This window comes from Silurus meridionalis, chromosome 1 (genome assembly GCF_014805685.1).
Source record: "Silurus meridionalis isolate SWU-2019-XX chromosome 1, ASM1480568v1, whole genome shotgun sequence".
Classification (NCBI taxonomy): Eukaryota; Metazoa; Chordata; class Actinopteri; order Siluriformes; family Siluridae; genus Silurus; species Silurus meridionalis.
Window position 1 is genome coordinate 4,532,301 of NC_060884.1, and position 24,555 is coordinate 4,556,855.

General features: G+C 41.2%; 2 protein-coding genes across 2 annotated transcripts in view; one reads left to right on the forward strand and one right to left on the reverse strand.

The window, feature by feature from the left end:
- Positions 1-15,279, forward strand: part of cacng2a (calcium channel, voltage-dependent, gamma subunit 2a) — a 52,788-nt gene extending 37,509 nt beyond the window's left edge. The window contains exons 2-4 of the mRNA XM_046856023.1: positions 981-1,064; positions 10,580-10,720; positions 13,658-15,279. Coding sequence (XP_046711979.1) covers positions 981-1,064; positions 10,580-10,720; positions 13,658-14,220 — 788 coding nt within the window. The 3' untranslated portion in view covers positions 14,221-15,279. The remainder of the gene's footprint in view (positions 1-980; positions 1,065-10,579; positions 10,721-13,657) is intronic.
- Positions 15,280-21,588: 6,309 nt separating this feature from the next.
- The window catches only part of ift27 (intraflagellar transport 27 homolog (Chlamydomonas)), a 9,381-nt gene continuing 6,414 nt past the window's right edge, over positions 21,589-24,555 (reverse strand). Inside the window, exons 4-7 of the mRNA XM_046856036.1 lie at positions 24,375-24,434; positions 23,565-23,682; positions 22,553-22,662; positions 21,589-22,321 (exon numbers count right to left, since the gene is read on the reverse strand). Coding sequence (XP_046711992.1) covers positions 22,202-22,321; positions 22,553-22,662; positions 23,565-23,682; positions 24,375-24,434 — 408 coding nt within the window. The 3' untranslated portion in view covers positions 21,589-22,201. The remainder of the gene's footprint in view (positions 22,322-22,552; positions 22,663-23,564; positions 23,683-24,374; positions 24,435-24,555) is intronic.

The window sequence follows — 24,555 nt, forward strand, 5'->3', positions numbered from 1 at the left end:
TGTTTGTGTGTGTGTGTGTGTGTGTGTGTGTGTGTGTGTTTGTGTGTTTGTGTCCTCTGCACATCTGAAGGACAGCCGCTGGCCCTAAATCTTTCATTCAGCAATTAACAAGGGTGTGTTTAACAGCAGCATTTTAGGACACATTCAGCATCAATGGACCATCCAATCAATCTTTCTAATACATCTAGAAGGTTCCACAAACCTTAAATGTAACCCTTCAAGAGGTTTTTGATGTCTGAGGTTTGCTTTCCTAAGTGCTGTTTGGCTGGAATAAGATTTCCAGACATACGATCTGCGTAAATAATGTTAACAGATGACTCCTGATTCGCTGATTTGGAATTAGATGGAAATTTAATGAACAGGTCTAGCCATGTTTTTTTTTGTGTGTTCTTATTTTCTCACACTGTCTAACACCAGTTCTTTATACATACTGTATAAATACTATACACTCTATAAACAAAAGTTTGTGGACACCTAATCATAAGGGTCATGTGCTTTTTGAGAATCCCACTCCACATTTAGTGTCCATTTGCTGTTATAATAACCTCCACTCTTCTGAGATGTTCCATTAGATTTTGGAGTGTGCTGGTTGAAATTTGTGCGACAAGGGTGTTAGTAAAGTCAGGTAATGATGTAGGTGAGGGTGCAGTCAGTATCCAAATTAATTTTAAAGGTGTTCAGTAGGGGTTGAGGTCAGTGCTCTATAACAGAAGATCTTATATACCAACCAATGTAAAGCATATCTTCTGGGAGATGGCTTTGTGAACAGGGGCATTATGATGCTGGAAGAGTGTTGAGTCTCCTACCGCATCTAAAGGCGTCCTATACACCTGTGTGCTTCCAGTTTTGTTGGTACAGCTTCGGGCAGAACCACATATGGCTGGAAAAGCCAAGTGTCCCAATACTTATGTCCATAAAGGTGTGAAATAAGTTACAGTCTCATTTTAACACTCGGCCTGTCTCTCCTTCTGTCTCTGCAGGGAACTTTAAAGGACTGTGTAAACAGATCGATCACTTTCCTGAAGACGCCGACTATGAAGCTGACGCGGGAGAGTATTTTCTTCGTAAGTTACCTTTGCTTTTTGTGTGTGTGTGTGTGTGTGTGTCTGTACGGAGACAGCGAAGTATGCGTTTGAGGTGAGAAAGGGAGAAAGCGGAGCATGTACTCCAGATCTTGGGAAGGAGGATGGAAGAACGTGAGAGGGCCGGCCTGCTGCTCCCCAATTAGGCCAGTCATTTCTATAAATATTTTACTTTGTGCCTAAATAGGTCAAATCTCTCCTTCACCCCATCCACCCACACTCACACACACACACACACACACACACACACACACACACACACACACACACTCACACACTCAATCCACATTTTTTTTTTTTCGTTATGGAATGACTTGCACTGTTTGAATAGTAAAAGTTTTAATTGTATTTATTTGATTTAACCATAAATTCGCATTCAAACGCTTGACATGGGCAACTTTTATTTTTATTTGACGCAGTGTACACTATTGTCTTAATTGTGTTTGAAAACGAATAATGAATGTAGGAGGAATCATTAGACAATCAATATCTGGGATTCAATCTCAAATATGCATGGCCTAATGTATTACAGTCAAAAGTGTAGAAACAACTAGTATTTTATGGTTTTTGAGACACAGCCATGTTCCTTTTGTTCATGCAACAAGCTAAAAGGCAAAAACACTACAATTGTACAGTGAATGAGTGGAAAAAAGTTCTGTGGAAAGATGAGTCTAAATTGTACATCGATGGCCCTAACATATATAAGACCCTATATAAGATGGCGAACAGAGTAGAAGATATCACTCACACTCACAATCTAACATAGAGGTGGAAGCTTAATGGTTTGGGGTTGTTCTGGAGCAGGGAAGGTCATACACTTATTTTGGGTGAAAGGTAAACTGAACCAACATGGCTACCATTCCATACACAACACCATTGGTACAATTGGAACAGATTTCACCGTACAACAAGACAATGACCTAAAGCATATGTTTAAGAGCAAACAGTCGGCTGGAGTGTTATCTATCATGGAACGGCCTGCCCAGTCACCGCACCCAAATCCTATTGAGCTGCTATGGAATGAACTGGATTGAAAGTTGGGGAAAAATACTAATAAAGGACACCGTTGGCAAGAATTAGAAGAGGCATAGCAAAGTATTTCCGGATGCCCGGAGAGTGTAAAGGGAGGATTTTTCAATCAAACTAAATTCGAACATGTGTCCATTTATATATTCGTTTGATCAATACTTCTTCATACTTTACCGTTACATTACCGTAACATGCAGGTGGCTTTCAAAAACCACCAAAGACCAGGAGTTTTCTAACTTGACAGGTATTGAATGATAAACCCTATGTAGTAAGCATATGTAGTGAAAAAGAAGTTATATCATATTTAATTAAGAGGTAATATAAAAAAGATATATAACATATAAATAGAAACGTTCAATTTAACGAAGCATCACTATGTTCATCTCCTTCATGTCTTGATTTACGTGATACAAATACATACTGCTAATAATCTGTGTCGTAGGTTTTTGAATAATTCATTGCTTTTTAATGCTAAATATTTGAAAATGTAGGGTTTTTCAAATAATGTGACAGCTTTAACACACCTCTATGCACATATGTAGGTCAGTTCAAGCATGGAAAATGAGATGAAGCGAAGACATGATGTGACAAAGAAAGACTTGGTGTAAGAGTAAGAGAGATAGCGAGCGAGTGCAAGAAAGAGAGACGCAGACGAGTGCGAGTGGCCTGGGAGAGTAAGATGAGGCGGGAGACAAGGTCAGAGTGATAGAAGGAGAAGAAGGAAGAAGAGGAAGAGATGACGAAAGTACTATGGAAGACACAGAGTTCTAAGGGTTCTGGGTGTGTATGGTGTAATTAGAGAAATGTTCAAATCCTGACTGTCTACCTCCATCTGTTTCTCTCTCTCTCTCTCTCTCTCTCTCTCTCTCTCTCTCTCTCTCTCTCCCCCCCATACATGCACACACACACACACACACACACACACACACACACACATACAGGTCTCTCTTATATTAGATCAATACAGCTTGTTCAGGGCTGTATATCATGTTCCTGCTGTTACCATGGCAATGTCTGCTCTCTGATGTCATCCTATTTGGGTTAATGACATGACCTAGCTCACTGACCTCATCCATGCTTCGTCTAATATCGCACACTAATATCAGGAAAACAATTCACTAATGGCACAATAAACTGCAACATCTATGTGTGTTTATTCCAAATGATCTGTATAAAGTTGTATTTCATTTTGTGGAACATCCACAGTACAGGGACCTGACAAGACCAACGTTTTAAAGTTACAGGTTGATAGTTTAGCCAGCAAAACAAGTGCAAAACAAACAGAAAGGTTTAATAACCCTACCCTGGTTAGCACCAGCTTTTGTAATTGCAATTTAGGACTTAGTGTTTTAGACACTCAGTCTATCAACTTGGCACATCTTGATTTGGCATTTAATTCCCTTCCCTCATTTTTATTTTCCAAATCCATGCCTTTATTGAGTTGGATTTGTGCTTTGAGGCATCATCCTGCTCAAATTTTTCTTCATCTTCATCTGTCTAGCAGATGCCCGCAGGCTTTTTTCCAAAATAGATTTAGAGCTAACCATGATTACTTGATAAGAACCCAGTACCAGCAGAAGACCAGCAACCCCATAGCGCAGTGCTGCCCCCACCATGCTTCACTGTAGGTATGGTGTTCTTTTAGCTGATAAAAATCTTATGCTAAGCTCCTCGGAGAAGTAAGGCATTTTGCCACATGGTTCAGTGGTGATTTAGACATGCTGGGTTTTTCTACCTCATGGCCCAGACGTGAAAAATATTGTTGAGTTTGTTGTGAGTACTCGTGAGACATGCAGTTCCTTTAATTTTCCTGTTCTCCTCTTAGCAGCCTTCCTGACAAGTTTTCATCTTATTTATTTTTTTTTTTTTACAGGGATGTCCTGTGAAAATATCCCTATTTTCTCCACTTGTTTTCCACAGCATATCGTTTGTTTATTTTGGCAATTATTTTACATTTTCTCGAAAAATGCTGTCTCAGCATGTGTGAAAATTAGTTTAAATTTGATTGGTTTATTGGTTAATTGATTGGTTAATGCCTGTTATAAAATAATTTCAATAGGTTATTGTACTTTTTTTTTTCTTTCTTTTTCATTGAATTTTCTATATCAATTCATATATCCACTGTACATTGAAACCAAATTGAAAATGGCTTCCTATACATTCCCTGTGTTGGAATGTAAGAAGCACCATGTAGAGGAAGTGATCTACAGAATAACAGTTGCAAAGAAAACATATTGAGGCAGTAATATCGAGAACGACATTTCTTTCAGTGGAGAATCAGGAGCAGTGTGTAGCAAAGACTACACGGGCAATCAAACTTGAAATGGCACCCTAGTGACTGTTCTGTACATTTAAAAAAAAAAGAAAGAAAAAAGAACAAAATATGAAATGACAACCAGCTCACTGTTCTTGACATTGGAAAATGTCAGCGCAGGAAACAGTGATATAGGGAATGAAAATCAAAATGGCATCATACTCAACAAGCACACGAAAATACAAGACAAAATTCGAAATGACTACTTGCTCTTTCTTGCGTTAGAAAATCCTTATTTAACAAAAAAGACCAACATTTAAATGCACTGTGTTCCATGCATTGGAAAATCCGTACTATATGGAATGCTAGTACAGTATAAAAAAATTCTAAATATCATTTTAATCTAGAAAAACTGGACAATATGTTGCACACAAATACATGAAAAACAACACAAAATGGTTCCATATTCACTGTTTCCTACATCATTATTCTGCACCGATTATTTCATGTTTAAGAATCATAAGCACGATGTGATTGAAATATTAGAAAATAAACGAGTAAATCTTTTGCTTTTCTTGCAAAGGAAGAATCGAAAACAACATGTACACCGCTTGAGAGAATGAAATTCGAAAATGCCGTCCTGTTTACTGCTCCCAAGAGAAAAATCAGGAACGGGATGTTATTTGGAAGCTCATTAATATATGGTCTGCATTTCAAAATGGCGTCCTATCAGTATATTAGAGGACCTGAAGGAAATGCATTGATACAAAGTGAAATTCGGAGTAACCAACATAATGCAGTGTTGTAGTGCCCTGATATACACAGATCAGGCATAACATTATGAGCACCTGCTAAATATTTTGTTGGTGCCCCTTTTGCTGCTTAAACAGTGACCCGTTAAAGCATCAACAGCATCATTAATGAGCCTCGGCCTCCCATGACCCTGTCACTGGTTCACTAGTGATCCTTCCATGGAGCACTTTTGATAGATACTGACCACTGCAGACTAGGAACAGCCCACAAGAGCTGCAGTTTTGGAGATGCTCTGACCCAGTCACATTTTGGCAAAATGTCAAACCCGCTCAAATCCTTACGCTTGCCCATTTTTCCTGCTTCGAACACGTCAACTTTGAGGACAAAGTGTTCACTTGCTGCCTAATAAATAAATCCCACCCACTAACAGGTGCCATGATGAAGAGATAATCAGTGTTTTCACTTCAACGCTCATAATGTTATGCTTAATCGATGTAAAACATTTAAACTGAGATCCATGAGCACTTTAACACTATTAACAAATGTCACCCTACTTTAGATTCCTGATTTGGAAAACCCAAAACATGTAGGTAATTGAAAACCGCTATTCCCTGAACGAAACTCTGTTTGCTTACCAAAGTTATTTTCATCATGTTCTTTTCTTTTATATGTTTTTTTAATATATTTCTATAATATTACCAATTCCACAATTTTAGTCCTTGTTTCCTTTCGTACATATCTAAAGGGTTACACTACACTTCCGTATTAGTGACATAAATGAGATGCCATTGTCGAAAACACTATGCAGCACTCTAATATAGTGAAGGGAAGCTTAAAATGGTGCTTCATTCCATGTTTCCTCAATAAACAACACTAAAGTAGCACCCTTTATTGTGTGATGTAGAGTTTCAGTCTGCCACCTCATTAGCACCATCACACACATCTCACCATCACCAGTCCACTGAGGAGGCGTTTTAATCCATGTACTATATGGGTCATGTCCAAATGCTGAAGTGCATTATGGGTGTTCTGTATTCGATGTGGAACATTTCTAGTGTTTGATGTATCACTATGGTTCACCAGTGAATTTCTCATTTCCTGGACATGATTGTGCCAAATGGGCTTAGTCATTTCAAATAGTTTCCTTGTTGCTAGAATTTGAATTAGGAATCAAATCAGGTATTATTGCTTCATTAGAACAAAGGCTTTATGTTATATCATTTCCGTAGTTCAGGTGTTTGCGTTATGATGTCACACAGGTAAGTGTTGCTCGTATAGTATGCTGACGGGCCGAGGTGGACGGGGCGGTGCGACGGCGTTTAACAGTAAAACACAGATTGTCAGCGATGATGTACGTGCGCAGTAACTGTGTCACAACGGATGCGTTCTGAACTCCTTAGAGTCTTCGTTGCCATGGTAACGCGCTGCCATCCCGAGACCTAGATGAACGCTTATCTCTGGATCTGTGTGCGAGCGGGGGAACGAATCTGATGATGTGTGTGAGTGTAGAGGTCGGTCAATATCGTTTGTTTTTATTTTCTTCTTGATTTCATCCTGCTCTCTTTATCCTTTTTTTTGGAAATTTATCGTTTTTCTTCTTCTCCTTTCCCTGGTCATCACTCCTTCTGTAGGATTACATAAAGAAGCAGATGTTTCCAGAGTACTGATTTTAAGTCTCACGCTGTGTGAAAGTAAGCCTGCTTTTGTGAGTGTCAAAGGGAGCAAGAGGGAAGGTAAAAGAGCCGTTTGCACAACACATGGAATACCTAACCCTAACCCTAAACAAATGCAATAATTTAAAAAAAAGTCTCACCATTATGTGCAAATTGGCTTCCTATTGTGAACTCTTCTGTCTTTCCCGTTCCTTCTCTCACTTTATGTTAAAGACAGGGTATAGAATAATACACAGTTTCCATCAGTGGTGGACAGTAACCAAGTAAATGTAATCTGTTACTACTGTTACTTAAGTAGCTTTTTTTGCGTAGCTGTACTTTACTGAAATATTTCCATTCGGGGAGAATTTTTACTTTAACTTCACTACATTTCATTCAATTTTATTTTTACTCAACTACATTTTGCAAAATCAGTGGTTCTTTTTTTTTTATTATGAGTGGATAAAAACTTGACAAATCAAACACGCAGCAAGCCACCAATCAGGATCGAGCGTGCACTCTGTTTTGAACTTGTTTTGATTTTCTGTTGGTGGTATCGTCTTTTAGCACGAACATACAGTTCAACAGCAAGCAGAACATTTTGAGAGGAATAGATAAATGATGGAAAAAACTCCTTACTCTAACTTGCCACAACACACGTGGCCTTATTGGTGCAATTTCTTCTTGAAGAAGTTGAAAAAGAGTGTTTTGTGCTCATAACTGTATATAAATGTAGATAACTGCAATGGATATAAATCAGTGTTTGACTCATTAATATCATTCTATTAATAGATCGGTGTGCTGAGAGTAACATTAGTCTTAGAGTCTTGTGACGAAAATGATACGAGGGACGCTACAAACATAATAAATCATAGTACTTTTGGGAACTTTTTAAGTACTTATTCAAGTGAAAGTTTAAAGGGACAACTTTTACTTTAACTGGAGTCATATTTAACCTTCTGGATCTCTACAGTACATGGTTTGTGTATATCATCAACTGTTTCCATAAAGTTAATCTTCAACTTCAATTACTGACACACAGTCATATGTGTTCATGTCCAATTGAAAGCAATGAAGAAAGAAACATACATGAGTGTGGTAAGGCTCTGGGTTACTGCTCGGAAGGTTGGGGGTTCAAGCCCCTGTATTGCCAAGTTGTCACTCTTGAGCAAGTCCCTTAACCCTCCAAGCTCCAGGGGTGCTGTGTAATCTCTGACCCCAGCTTTCTACATCACTGGGATATGTGAAGAAATTCACTGTGCTGTAATCAGGGATGGGTACTGAAAACCAGTATTTTTCGGACCGGTACGTAATTGGGTGACTACCGGACTACCGGTGTGTGTGTGTGTGTGTGTGTGTGTGGCAGCAAGATTGAAATCGATAGCTATATTATGAAATAGGACATTTCTAAAGTTCTTCTTTTTGGCCAGCTAGAAAATTTGCCACTGAGTACACTGAGTCTGTTGATTCTGAGAGGATCAGCAGCCAAAAAATAAATGAAAACTCCTGAAAACTGTCTGCATTCATTAATTGCAGGAGGCTTGAGTAGAGTTTGAGGAACGTAACAAAACACATCTGACGAGCTCAAAATACGGTAGACGTTTACAAGTCTACAAAAGTTTTACCCGTGTTTAAATTTGAAGTTTAGCATCGCAGGGGAACTGTCAGGTGTTTATCTATAGAGGTACATATCCCAACTTCACCATCAGTGCACAGTGAGTGTTCTTACCTTAGTTGTGCTGAATGTGGGAAAAAATTAAGGGGTACTTTGCATCTAGTAGATAATGCAGCCTGACTGCATCACTGAGGGGACGAGGAGAGAGAGAGAGAGAGAGAGAAAGAGAGAAGGAAAGTGACCAGGGTTGAGGTCACCTTAATATTTAATAAAGCCCACCACCTGGAGCTCTGACACACGAGAGATGGAGCAAAAAAAGAGAGGGAATGAAACAGAAGGAGGGTGATAGTAGCAAGGTTATGGCATTTCTCAAGGTAAAATGATGCTGACTGAAGAATATTTAAAAGTTCCAAAATAAGCTTCAGAAGTTGTGACATTCACTGGGAAAACTTGGGGAATACTAATTTAATACTTGTCCTCCTCCTTGATCCTTTAGCTAGTGCAATAAATCATATTGTTATATGCTTATAGCACTAGTGCATTGAACAACTGCATGTTTCAGTGATAAAGGGAAAAGGGAAATTTTTGTCATCTTTTACATCTTGTCACATATACATTACAGCACAGTGAGATTCCTTCTTCACATATCCAGGTGAATGGAAACCAGGGGCAGAGCGCAGGGTCAGGCATGCTACAGCGCCTCTGGAGCACAGAGGGTTAAGGTCTTGCTGACAGTGGCAACTTGGTAAAACTGGGGCTTGAACCCCCAACCTACCAATCAGTAACACAGAACCTTAACCACCACATCCCATAGAAAAAGGATTAGCATGATGAAACATGCTAATCTTATGTATGCATGATTGGCCCTGCTGATTAGCATGCTAGCCATGCTAACCTTATGTGCAGCAATCCAACCATGGTATATGTGCTTGCCGAAACAGTGAATGGCTGTTTAGACGATTCAGACCATTTAGACTAGGATTAGGGTCCAATCTTTTCCACAATGGGCTGGTGTGAGTGCAGGTTTAAATCTGACTTTTAAATCAGCCATCTGGCTTCTGTCACCAAAACAAATTTCTTGTAAGTGCAAACATACCTGGCATTAAAGCTCTTTCTGATTCGGTGACAAGGTCATGGGTGTCCAAGGCTCATAAATGCACATGGGGAGCAAAGGCTGGTCCATGTGGTCCGATCTGACAGACGAGCTCCTGTAGCTCAAATTGCTAATAAGTTAATGCTGTTGATGCTCAACAGGTCAGGACTGTTTTGGCAGCAAAAGGGGGATCAACACAATATTAGACAGGTGGTCATAATGTTATGCTTGATCGTGGCTATAAAGTTATGCCTGGTCGGTGTATATTGTCTACTAGTTGCTTCGAGTCCCGTTGGTTGGGAATCCTTACAAAAATGCAAATATGATACACATATGTCCATTTTAAATTGGGGCAACAGTTTGAACAAAAACCAGAAATACCTGTGATGGTAAGCATTCAGCCAGTAGGTACATTTATGACGAAATATTGTTCATGGTGTCCACATACTTTTGTCCAAATGAAGCAAAATTATATGCACACACACACACACACACACACACACACACACACACACACACACACATTTTAGCCCATTAGAGGGCAATGTCAGAGACATTGGGGGTCAGAGACAACAGCCCATCTGTCCACTAACCGATAAGACAGACAGCTGCATGATGAACAGATACAGGAGATTAAGACAATGGACTAATAGAAAAAGGGAGCAGGATGAATGCATCCCCACTGAAGTAGCGATAACGGCAGAAAGTGACAGACAGATTCTGTAAAGAGATAGAGAGATTAAAAAGGACAGAAATAAGCACATTAAGTAGTGGGAGAGAGAAGGGGAGAAAGAGAGAGAGATGGGAGGGGGAGGGCAGTCTCACAAGTTTGCGTTCGCTTCATCGTCAGCACTTTAGTTTCACAAAGTGCTGAGGAGTTTTGTGTGTGTGTGTGTGTGTGTGTGTGTGTGTGTGTGTATGTGTGTGCATATATACCTGCATGTGAGCAAATGTGTGTATCTAAATGAGGCACGTATGTGAAATTTTATGCTTCACTGACAGAAATTTAGGTCAGCATGTTAACCTGGGAAGGAACGTGAGACTGGCAAGAACAATGGCAGCGAAGGAGAGTAACCTCTCTGATTTTGTGTGTGTGTGCAGGAGCAGTGAGGGCATCCAGTATATTCCCTATCCTTAGTGTGATCCTGCTGTTCATGGGAGGTCTATGTATTGCGGCCAGTGAGTTCTACAAGTCCCGTCACAACATCATCCTCAGTGCAGGGATTCTCTTCGTGTCTGCAGGTGAGTGCCAGCCGAGACAAACTTTGTGTCCAGTGTTTGTGTTTTTCCAGAAAACCCAGAGGGAACCCACACTTGATCTACAGTCTGACTGGTTACAGTGGCACTGGAGGGGTAGGATCTGCAGTCTGACTGATACAATAGCACTGGGTTGTAAAATTTGCAGTCTGACTGGTTACAGCAGCATTGGGGGGTAAGATCTGCAATCTGACTGGTTTCAGTAACACTGGGGTGGGGTAAGATCTGCAGCTTGACTGGTTACAGCAGCATTGGGGGGTAAGATCTGCAATCTAATTGGTTTCAGTAACACTGGGGTGGGGTAAGATCTGTAGCTTGACTGGTTACAGTAGCATTGGGGGGTAAGATCTGCAGTCCTACTGGTTACAGTGGCACTGGGGGTAGGATCTGCTGTCCGACTGGTTACAGTGGCATTGGAGGGGTAGGATCTACAGTCTGACTGGTTACAGTGGCACTGTGGGGTAGGATCTGCAGTCTGACTGGTTACAGTAGCACTGGGGGATAGGATCTGTAGTCTGACTGGGTACAGTAGCAATGGGGGGGTAAAATCTAGAGTCTGACTGGTTACAGTAGCTGTGATAACTCTACAAAAGGCAAACTATTGTTAAGCTCTGTCTGTTAGAGTTACTGCAGTCCATCTTTCCTGATCATTTCTAGCAATCCAACCACACACAACATGCCCTCCATGACTACAGGAATGATGTGTTTCTCACTGAACACACTGATCAAGTCCTCATCTATAATACACAGTCTCTTAGCAGGTTTGAAATCGTTGGCATACAGGAGTTTTTTTTTTAAATGCCACCTGCTGTATAAACAGCTAAGAGACAGTGCTTCTGTAAGATACACAGTCCGCATACAGCTTGTCAAAAGCATGAGTCTGTTTATTTTCTTCTCTGCTAGGCTAAGAGACTCCCGCCGGGATACAGCTAAAAAAGATTTTTGAGACATTTTTTTTTGTCTTTATCCACAACTAATATTCACTTCATAAAACAATATAAAAGTAGATCCAGGAGAGTTGAAGATAGAGAGCAGGGAAACCATAGTCCTGCCTTGTCTCCCCCTTTTTATCATTTTTTTGCATTTCTATGAGAACCACATTTTATGCAGTCAGCTCAAAGGCAACTTACAGAAGAAGAAAGTACATAGGCCTTGGGAGCCAATGGACACCAAGTGTGCCAGTCATCTTATTGGTCAGCAAAAAAAGGCCCATACCTGACTTTTGCCTTGCTGTTTTTTTTCTTATTTATTAGTAGAAAATATCAGCTAACAGTGCATTTTTCCTTCCCTGACCCATACAGACACTCCTGACCCTGAACGTTTTTTGTGCTCTGGGCCCCCAACATGGGAGATGAGAGTGGCTATTTGCCAACTGCTCGCTCTGTTACCTGCTAATGGGTAAACATGGCCCTAAGGAACAACCTTATATTGGTGTACGCTCCGAGGGAAGAAGACAATCACATCCAGTGCCAACTTCGTTCAAGGACACAATGACACACCTCAGAAAGAAGCTCTAGTTTCCTAAAGAAGCCAACCTGAAACTGTCTGATTGTTCACCAAATTGCTGAACCATCCACCACCCAGACAAAGCTAAATTAAGGAGCAGAAAGAATCTGAAAACCTCTGGAGGATCTGTAAAATTTTAGTCGGAGGGTTCAATTTGATCATTTCAAAAGTACTTGCGAGCAGAAAACTATTAAGTACTTGGGTACTTGTCTGACTCTGTTTAGTCTCACTCTTTTCAATGATATTAGTTGTGTTTTTTAATCATCCTGCTGGTACTATACATATGCCTTACTTTGGTAAAAATCTGTTTAGCCTTTTTCATTTTAGTTTTTTTCTTGCATTTTTGCCACTACGTCACATCATCTTTAGCACAGGTGACACCCAAAATGATTTTGTGTAACCTTTGTAGTCTACGTATACTATATTCTCACTTCCACCTCCTGTCCCCCAGTGCTGCTGTAGCTAAATCATCTGTAGGTCCTGCACTCATCGTAACTATTCACTTTATTCTCTGATCCCTGGGCCACTGCAATTAGACTGCACTTCCTGTTGAGCTGCCTATTGGGCTGCAGATCCTGTTCCCAGAGCTGATGTTACCATTTGTGCCGAATTTCTCTTTGGTATTAAATTTAAACGCAAACAATGGTACTGTGTTTGTAGACCTTTTTGTCACTGTTGTTCTAGGTTTCCACTGCACACTATTTGACCTTTAGTTTTAGCTTGCTGTGCTAATGTACCCAAGGGCACTGTAGTTCCAGCCCCTCACTGCCACGCTAACTAAGCCCGCGGCAATTCAGACTACCTTTACATTTACATATATGGTATTTGCCAGACGCCCTTATCCAAAGCGACTTACAATTTTAAGGGTTAAGGACCTTGTTTTATGGCCCAGCAGCATCTACTGCATAGTGGGTTATTTGAAAGTCATGGTAAAAATGTACTGACCAGGCATAAATTTATGGCCACCGATCAGGCATTACATTATGACCACCTGCCTAATATTGTGTTGGTCCCTATTTGAGCTACAGGAGCTGTTCTATTGGATTGGACCACACTTGGCAGCCTTTGCTCCCCATGTACATCAGTAAGCCTTGGCCACCCATAACCATGATGCCCGTTCACCACTGTTCCTTTCTTGGACCACTTTTGATAGATACTGACCACTGCAGACCGGGAACATCCCACAAGAGCTGCAGTTTTGGAGATACTCTGGCCCAGTTGTTTAGACATCAGAATTTGGCCCTTGTCAAACGCTTTTAACACATCAAATTTGAGGACAAAATGTTTACTCTCTCCCTAATATATCCCACCCACTAACAGGTGCCATGATGAAGAGACAATTGTATGTTATATTTAGTTACTCAAAGTAATCGATTTTGAGTCAGCTAATTTTTTATTTGTCTGTCTATCTGTCAGGTTTGAGCAACATCATAGGTATGATTGTCTACATATCAGCAAACGCGGGCGACCCCACCAAGAGCGACTCGAAGAAGAACAGCTACTCGTACGGCTGGAGCTTCTACTTTGGAGCTCTGTCCTTCATCATGGCCGAGATGGTGGGTGTCTTGGCCGTGCACATGTTTATCGACCGGCACCGTGAACTCCGAGCCACCAACGCCCGTGCCGGAAGAGGCATCGCCACTGGAAACGCTGACTATCTGCACGGCTCAGCCATCACACGCATCCCCAGCTACCGCTACCGCTATCGGCGCCGCTCACGCTCCTCCAGCCGCTCCACGGAACCTTCACAGTCACGTGACACCTCTCCGTTGGGCCTCAAGGGCTTCGGAGCTCTGCCGTCCACCGACATCTCCATGTACACTCTGAGCCGTGGCGGAGCCGATACGCTGAAATCAACACCCCCGGCCACCTACAACTCGGAGAGGGACCATAACTTCCTGCAGGTCCACAACTGTATCCAGAAAGACGCGAAGGACTCACACAGCAACGCTGCCAACCGTCGCACTACGCCTGTATGAGTGCCACAGAGACAAATCCTGGCAGGGAGAGGAAGTGACTGAACATGGGGCAGAAAAAGAGAGACAGGGAACAAATGAAGTAACGGGGGAAAAAATGGATCGAGAACCAGAACATGAAGGGTAATAAGGACTGGGGATGCAAGAGCTCTCTGAGTTGTGAGCTATTTACAACAATGAAGATGACTACGACGAGTTTCCATGTTGAAAAAAAAAAGTGAAAACATGAAAAATGTCCAAAAAAACAGATAAAGAAAATGCATGATTTTCCCATCTACCGTAATTTAACGAGTTTTAAACCATGTTTCAATAGAAGAGGTGTAAGTAATGGGGGAGAACGAGAACGATAGAAACAAAAAGCGAGACCGAGACATACACAGGTGAAAAACAGACCTGGGAAAGGGGTTGGTAGACGATTGTTGAGTTTTAAAAGGTTTCTATTTTTTCAACTCTCTTCTTGGGCTGCAGGGCGACCTCTGACTCCGCCCCCCACCTCACCTCCCCGCCCACCTCCCTCTTTACTTCCTGTATGTATCCATCTCATTCTTTTGCGCATTAATACTGTGAAGCGTTGTGGCCAAGGTGTACCCAAGGCAAAAAAAAAAAAAAAAAAGACAAACCTGTATCCTGGCCACAACTTATAAGTTAATATATGTAATAATTATATATGAATATATATATATATATATATATATATATATATATATATATATATATATATATATATGTTAATAAGCCAGATAGACTTCCCTGACGCAAGAGAAGGACGGAAAAAAAGACCTAAAAAAAAAAGAGAACAAATCAAAAGTCAATAAAGTCGTCATGGAAACAAAGGAATTGGGGAACGGGTTTTCTTGTGACTCACTGGAGGAGGAAAATTATTTTTTTTATAAACAGCAAGCTAGTTTTGTTCGTAAATGGCCTTGCCTATGCTCTGAAGCAGTAACTGTAAAAATGAGAAAGGGCTCCATGGTTTTGGCTTTTTTGAAGCCAAAAGAATCACTGGAATGGTTGCATAAGCACTGACACTTATGTAACAACACACACACACACACACACACACGTAAGATGCTCAAACGGCAGAAATGACATGATATGAAAGGACTCGTACACTTGTGTAAGCTAGAAAATGTAAAGCTCATTCGTCGATGGCAACTATTACGAGTTGCAGAATGAAAAAAAAAAGAAAAAGAAAGACAGGTAAGTCCAAGTTTAAGACCATCGTCTAGGATGCGGCTGGAAGTGTCGGGAACGTTTTGCTCGCACCTGCACGCGGTGCATAGCTAAAAAGGAAAGATCATGTCTTTTATTTGATAGTACAAAATGACAGCCAGACAGAAGTTGAAAGCGATCATTTTATTCCTCTGTGAAAATTTCATGAGCCTCAATGGGTGGAATCGAGAGCGGGTCAGGCGTAGGTCGCTGGACGTCGTGCAAAGCGATGACACAGCTCATCAGGTGTAACTGAACCCCAAAACCACCAATTTTTAACAGAGATTTATTCTACTGGCTGTTTGGCGGTGTACGTGTGTGTGTGTGAGTGTGTGTGTGTGTGTGTGTGTGTGTGTGCGTGTGTGTGCCATGTGCCCTCATGGTTGATCACACCGCCCTGCAGGGAGACACATCAGGAGCTTTGATCCGCACAACAGGAAAAAAAAGAGAGAGGGAGCGTAAGGGGAAAGTGAACGAAGGGAAAAAGAGATCGCTCAGATTGCGCCTGCTTCCCTGTGGTCTAGTGAATCAGAGAGGGGTAAATGGGAAGTGTAAAATTAGAAAACATTCAGTCATGATGTCTGGCAAGCCGCAAGGCAAAAAAAAAAAATTAATATGAACCGTTTCATTTAAAAAAAAAGAGAGGATATTTTGGGATTCCGACACGAGCCGAGCGTTTCAACAGAACACTTGTCACCGGGAAGGCGATGTGTTAAGAAATACAGCGTCAACTTTGTACATTGTTTATCATGATGGAAAGGTGGAATCGGAGGTATCTGTCGCGAATGCTGACGCTGCAGACGGACTCCGTGATGGAAAGCTAGACTTCACAAGGATACAGTGCAGAGGCTTGCAGGAGATTTCCATGCGCAAGTAGCTAGTCTGCCACCATTGTCACTTACACTCCATGATGAATAAATCTGGAGACACACACACCAAAAAATCTTTACCATCCAAGAACTGTAGTAGTAGTATTATTTTTTGTTACAGGAAGGTGTTATTGCATCATAAAGTTAAGAACATGGTGTGTTCCACCCAAAATATTAGTATATTCATAAAATATGCAATACTGCTGCCTTTTATTTTGGTCTAATTCCTTTGCATTCCTCTTTAGCAGCATTCACTCATGGCATCATGTCTGTGAGTGGAAACTTCCAAAGAAATCCACATGTACATCAAGAATCCATGCAAATCTCCACGCTGACGCATTGACCTTGAAACGGTGAAGTAGTGATGAGTCTTTAATGGGACTCAGAAGAACGAGTCATTTCAAAGAGTGATCTAAATATCTCCACATGTATATGTACAGGAAACAGAATCGAGTTGTTTACCTCTCGACTCGAGTCGTTCGTTCTTTTATCGCGTGACCCCCATATACGGTAGGCGGTGCATTATACAGGAAACAGAATTGAGTAGTTTATCTTATGAGTCCCCTGTTCCGAGTCGTCCGTCCTTTAGATATGTGACTCTCATATACCATTTGAAGCTGATTAAAGGATTAAAGTTACAAAATGAACTAAATGACTAAAAAAACGATTCACTAAAATTATCCGTTCTTCCCATCACCACTGTGAAGCACCAGTATACCACTTGCATGCCACTAAATCATACAATTTATTATTTTACCAGTGAAAGATTCAAAACTTGAAAGATGAGTAATTCATTATCCAGTTCATATAAAAAGAAAATCTGCCAGTTATAATAAAAAAAAGAGCCTGTCTATAAAGTGCTGCTGCATTGTTCTGGCATTAACAGCATTATTGCCCCATTTTTCAAAATACTAGGCAGCTTCAAATACTGAAAATCGTACTGAAGAAAGTTCAGGAGGGCAAGATTGATTTTTCAAAGTCATCAGACTCCTGTTATGAGCCTGAATACCTTCCACTATAAAACTGGTCTTTCGGTTCAAAACTAACGATCACTAACAATTTTAGATTGCAAGTCTAATTGACTTGACTACTTGACTACTAGCGGACATTCAAAATGACGGTAAACCCTTATCTCTGCGGTGAGTGTTGTGCCACTACCTAACATTGCTCTCTTCTGGCTCCCATGAAAGCGTTCCACAAACAACTTGGACTCAATGTTCCTGGTGAGCTGTAGGAAAAACCCGCTCTGTCTGTTCTCGGTGAGGTTACAGGTACAGCAAGCGCCTGCTCCCTCTGTTGGCCATCGTGAGCAAAAAGTGCAGAAAGGCCATCGAGTTTGCCGCGTGCGTGCGGGTGTGCGCGAGTGTGTGTGCATGTGTGCGTGCAGAATACTAATGCTCTTGTAATAGCAGACCGTTGCTGCAGTCCGTGCTCTTATAGCATAGAGAAAGACGGCGAAGAAAAAAAGGTAAACGATGACACTGCACCAATCAGCCACATCACGCGTCATCTCGGAGGTACCGGTTTGCTACGATATACAATTTACGTAATTGTATTAGCATGCAGGTTTGGATATTGGTGTCAGTGAAACTAAATAACACCATGAATCAAAATACGCACCACATATTATATGTACAGACTCGAACCCCTGGTGTAATGAAGATAGTTGACAGTTTGCCAGATTTAGCCAAGATAACACTTTTAATTTATTTGGCCGCAGTGGCGGGCCACGCGTTTTACACCTAGGCCTTCAGTGGTGTCCTACCTGAATCAATCCACCTCTTAATGCATCGATATTACAGAGAAACACATTATAACAGAGCACTGCATCACAGAAGACAGGTATCTCGTGCAGTGAGAATTAATTGCATTACTAAAGCAAGAATTCTTAAATCTGATTTGATAGAAACTCCAACGCAAACTTAATAATGTACATAAACAGTGTAAACAGCAGTGCGGTGCACCCGAAAGAAACGCTAAGAAATGAGAATAATGGAAGAATTTGCTACATACATCCCTGGTGGTCTAGTGGTTAGGATGCGGCACGCTCACCGCTGTGCCCGTGTTCGATCCCCGGTCAGGGAACCAACCCCAGCCACTCTTAGTGCCGGTCCCAAGCCCGAATAAATGGGGAGACCTTGCTGGCCCACCACTGTTTGGCCGACACTGTTATCATAGCAATACAAGGTGGTATCAAAAAGGTTTTAAGACTAGCTCTATTTACACGAAAGTATTTTATATGTAGGTTTACACACTATCACCTTTACATCAGCCCCCTTACACAGCAATACAGCGCCCCCAATTTTCCTACCATCACTGGAATGTGTCCTGGAAGTCTTCTTTTTGAAGTGTGTCAAGCACCATCTACGATTCCCACTGGACATCTGCAATAGTGTCAAATCTATGACCTCTGAGCTAGATCTTTATTCTCTGGAAGAGGGTAAAGTCCGTAGAAGCCAAATCTGGCGAGTGGGGTGGGTGCGGAATTGAGATCGTGTTGCTAATGCAGAGAAACTCGAATGTGAGGAGAGCTTGGCGATACATGCAACGCATTTGAAAGTTGACCCTTGGAGGTTTGGCCCTATAGGGGTGTTTATTCACAAAAAATTAAAATATGACATGAACTTGCAACCTTTCAGTCACTAGCGCAAATCTTTACCAGGTAAAGCTACATATTCAAAGCGCACCAAGGGAACACCAATAGCTGTCTAGGCACTAGTCCAAAGCTTACTCTATATTTCTGTCTCTTTCTTTTCCCATATACATACACTTGGGCTGGCTCACCCCCTGCAGTGGGACTCTCTGCTCTCAGAGTCTGTCTGGCAGATCGCAGATGGGACACGCCTGCCTAGTACTGGGCTCGGGAGCTCCGAACCTCACACTGAGTGTGTGTGGACAGTCCCCTGTTTTCTGTTTGTGTGTGCGTGAGGCTACGTTAGGCCGTCCTGGCCCATAAACGTCCCCCCTCACTTCTCAGTCACAGCAGGACCCCTGGCTACTGTACAATACCTCACTTATAACACAACATGAAGCTGAGCCCAACACACATACACACACACACGCGCATACATATATATATATATATATATATATATATATATATATATATATATATATATATATATATATATATCTACAGGCTAGAGCCTAGAAATTGTCACGTTATAACTAATAAAAAGGGAAGAAAGCATTCATATGCCTCGAAGACTTGCCGAAATCCTGAACCCATCAAATCGATCATAAATGTTCAATTCACTTTCCACAATGACTGCAGAAGCGACAATAACGTCAGACTGAATGTTGCTCACAAATGCAGACAGATGTCTGTGACGCTAATAAAGACGACTATTAAAGCATCTACAGATGTATGTTCTTTTTCAAAAAAAATTACTTGTGCACACAAAAAAAAAAATAAAAGCTCCCAAGTGTGAAACAATTTTTTTTTGCCTTATTTACTTATTGATCACCTCACAGACAGTAAGACCAATTTCTTGAACATTAGCTTACACTTGACACTTTAAATACCCAAAAGTACAAAACTGACCATCACACAAACAAAAAACATGGCCATTGTTATAAAGCAGGTCTTCTTGCTGCTGTTTCTTAAATGTTGCTGTGTAGATTTTTCCCAATAGAAGGTTAAAGGAAAGATCCACATATGGTTGCAACATATATTTGTTATTAAAAAAAATCGAGACTAGTTTTGTAACACACCAACAGATGGCAGTACAAGGCTGCACGCAGTCACAGGGACCACCGACCTTAATAAGTCAGTGTCCCAAAAGATATTGTCCTGTGTACATCGGGAGCTGTGCAGCTGGTGCTTTTCGGACCATCTTCGCCCTCTTCCCTAAGATGAAGATCCAGTTAAAAGGTTGCCATTTTGACACCACTGCAGAGATCCAGCGTGAATCGCATGTGCTTGAAAAGCTTCAAAAAGAAGACTTCCAGGACACATTCCAGCAGTGGTAAGAACACCGGGGACACTGTATTGCTGTGCAAAGAGACTATTTTAAAGGTAATAATGTATAAATGTAGATAAATACTTTCTTGTGAACAGAGCCAGACTCAAAACTTTTTTAATCCACAGCACATATACAATAACACAGCAACCAATTGTGTCACATGAATAAAGTATTCTTCAAGCATTAGCACCATGGTTGGACCAATTATTAGCTACGTTTTTTTTGTTTTTTTTTTTACAATGAGATTAGCATGCACACATAAAAGACTACTACAGACTCCAGAGTTTACAGAACGGTTAGCGAAAACATTCAGTGAGCGGAAGTTATAACTGACTCCACTCTTCTGGGAAGGTTTTCCACTAGTTATATGTTGCTGTGGTGATTTGTGCCCCACCACAAGTTGAAGAAAAGGCCCACATTTGGGTGCAACATATTTATTTATACATCACGATAACCAATTGTCTGTTACATGAATGAAGTATCCCTTCAAGCATTAGCATAACTGGCTGAATTATTAGCTAGGTTTTTTTACACTGAAATTAGCATACACACATAAAAGTCCACCACAGGCTCTGAATGGTGCAAAAACAAACAAATTGGGGATTAGTGCTCAATAGCAGGTTCAAGGTAAGTATCCCTTCAAGAATCAGAATAACGGCTACATGCTAGCACAGAACATACACAGTTTGTAAGTCTGTCAGTTTCATGAAATCAGATCACTAGATTTCTTTTTAATTCATGGCGAATTAAAGATTTCTCAGCTCTCACTGCGTCTGGATCTTGTAATTGTGGCTCAGACGAGCGTGGATAGGGCAGCGTTAATACAGCGGGTGAAATGAAATTACCCTGCCATGGATGTGCTCCGAATCATATGCATCCACACACAAACAGGCTTTTTGAAACGCTGCAGAGCCACAAGCACGTCAAGGACGTTGGCTTGGCATCTGCGCTTGTGAGCGTGCGGGTTCCATGGCGTTAAAGCGTCTTTAGTTCATTCATCTCTGTCCAAATCTGCGTCGCACCGACCCTGAGAAAGCTGTGAACATTTCACTGGAGCATCACAGCCTTTCTTCCAACATCCATCACATCACTGTGACAGGAAAGGAGACAACATGGCGGCCGCCTTCGTTCAATGAAGTGTGCGGCTTGGCTGAAATTCAGCTCAGTGAGTTTGAGAGCTTTGAGGAAAGGGCAGAGTGAGCCTTGCTAACTCAGACACGCCACACGCTCTGTCCGGGAACTGGTGCAGTGTGTCGCAACAAGGCAATAAAAATGGTTTTCGACCCCCCCGGGGTTTAACGAAGGCAAAGAAACAAGACTGCACATGGAACCAAAACAAAAACTACTTTAATATCGTTATATAGAACATGTACACACAAGGAAAAAAAGTGCCTTTAGTGACACCCCATTATAAACTAAAATGACCTTCCACTTTCGCCACCAAAGTCCCAATTATTACAGTATCTAAAGAATAATCAAACTATTCAAAGGTCTTAGTTATTTTTATATAAGTGTGAGGTGCTCAGCTTATTTGGACCACTTTTGATAGATACTGATGACTGCAGACCATAAACACCCCACAAGAACTGCAGTTTTGGCCCTTGCCCATTTTTCCTGCTTCTATCACATTAACTTTGAGGACAAAAATGTTCCCTTGCTACCTAATATATCCCACCCACTAATAGGTGCCATGATGAGAAGATAATCAGCGTTAATCATGTGACCAGTCATAATGTAATACATATGTGTGCTTTCAACAGTTAAAGGAGGGCCAACATATGGCTGGGATCTACAGGTGTCCACAAACATTTACAGAAGTGGCCCCAATACTAAGCCTTGCAGAAGACAGATGTATAATCTGATCCATGTCATGGTTAGGGATAAATAAACATAATTGAATGAATATGTACATAAAAGCAATAAACAGACTATCATGGCTTATTGGTGGTCTGTGGGGTCCCAACTGAGCCTCTGGATTATCTGCCTTCGATCCTGATACATAGCATGAAAAGCTTGGGCTAAGCTCAAAAAGGGGGCGTCACAGTTCTCCATTTCTTTCTGCAGCACAAACACACACACACACACACACACACACACACACACACACACACACACACAAATACTGGGTTAAAAAGATATATGCCACAGATCATTTTAAAGGCAAAATGTGAACACGGTTAGTAAAAAATTATTTAACAGCAAAAAGTGCTAGTCTGAAATGCTAAACCCAGGTTTATGCTTGCTATAATGATGAATGAGAATTTTTATCTTGGATCAGAGGCCACTCACAGCGGAGGTCTCGTGGTACTGAAGACCTTGTTCCCGTGCCCACTCCTGCGCCACGGCTGTCTCCACCTCTCTCCTCGATGCCAGGTCCGATTTATTCCCCACTAACACACCTTTAACACACGGACACTCTGTAACTGTCGGTTCACTCAGAGTGCTGGAGGCCCTGTGAGATTCCAGCCCAGCCTGAGGTGACTATAATATTCGGTTTTGCATTTAATTTTGCTCATTCTAACCCATTAGTGATCCAGTTCTGGAAAGATATGTAAAGGATTTAAAAACGATCATCCATTTAGTCCTCGGATGTGTAATTCTGAAGCTGTTAGGACGGCCCCAAATCAGAGAATTTAAATTTGCTGAATGTATCTTTAATGTTGGCTGTGCATCGAGATGCGAATCGAATCGGCCTAAGTTATGGATATGCACATTATTAATACACACATTTCTACTTCCTGCCTTTGTATGTGGTATATAATGGAATAAACTCAAATGAATTATCTTAATTAAAAGGACAATTTTATTTTAAACACAAAGCATAATCTAAACCATTAGGGGTTTTTTAATTTATAATATTTTGGTTGTGGATATGGGAGGAGCCTATGCACAGTATATGGACAAAAGTATTGGGACACCTCACCCTCACCCTTGTGGTTGAATAAGCACAAATCTCCATAATCATGCTCCAAAATTTTGTGGAACATCTGCCCATAAGGGGCACATACGAATCTTATGGTCAGATGTCCCTAAATTTTTGTCCATATAATATAAGTGTATTTTCTGAAGTAAACATAAAAAAAAATACTAATAATACGAAGACGGCCGTACTGTAATAAAAAAAATGAACAATGACTTAGCTGATGTGAAGGATTGCCTGTAGTATGCCATTATTATATCCTGTGTCGTGAGCACAAATACTATATATTATATATATAAAGTGTATATTGTATATTGGAAAGTGCATTAAAGGAATGTGTGTATCTGTGCATGTGTGTGTCTCGGGAGAGCTTTCTTTCACCTGGTAACTGCAGTCCGTTGCAGTGAGCTCGGACTCTCTCTAGCCAGCGGCTGCAACTGTTGAATGAGTCCAGGCTGCTGATCTCGAACACCACACACACCACTGATGGCTGCCCCCACTACGCATAAAAACACATGTACACGCTGTAAATATATACAGCGCCGGTCTCGCTGACGGACGAAAACCACACGCGTTCGACTAAAGTACATGCGGGAGCTAAATTAGCCCAGCGGAGCGTTGAGAGTAAAGCTTTTAACTAATAGGGCTGGGGAATTTATTATGGCGTGGGAAAAGGCTGTGCTCCCGCCAACCCCCTTTGCTAGACTCCAATTTTTCGATGTTTCGTAAATGAGTGGTTCTAGCGCGAGTGTTTCTGGAGACCCGAAGCCCTGCGCAATTTGCTGTTTTTCCCTTTCTCTAACGCGCCGGCTAATTACCGGCCCTTTCCTGAGCTTAAACAGGTGCACTGGAGCAAAGAGAACATGAAACTGCTGTACAGGGCCGCAATCAGAGATTCGTAGATCTCACGCCCACACTGTGCTCACACTAGCCACGGTTTCCGTCTTATGTAACTCCATGAGCTACATTTCCGGGAGCAGTGACAGTCATCAGAGTGATGAGCAACATCTGAATGAAGATTTTCTCTATTAGGTATGAAGCAGTAAAGCAAATAATGCCAATAATCTCAGAAAGATGGAAAGAGAGAGAGGAGTATAATGCCAGAGTAAATAAATTGTGTTTTTAAAAAATGCACTGGTGAGCTGCAGTTTTGCTTTAAAAAATGTAAATGGGAAAAAAAAATTGCATTACCATTTTCTCACATGTCTCCGCAAATGTCTCCCGTCCTGCAGTGTCAAATATATAAAGCTCCTAAAACAAAACAAAAAAACAAATATAATAAATGTGAATTAATGAGGGAGCAATTAAATGGGTGAATAAGTGAGAGAGCATGCAAGTTAACGAGTTAGGTAATGAACTAGTGAGAATTAGT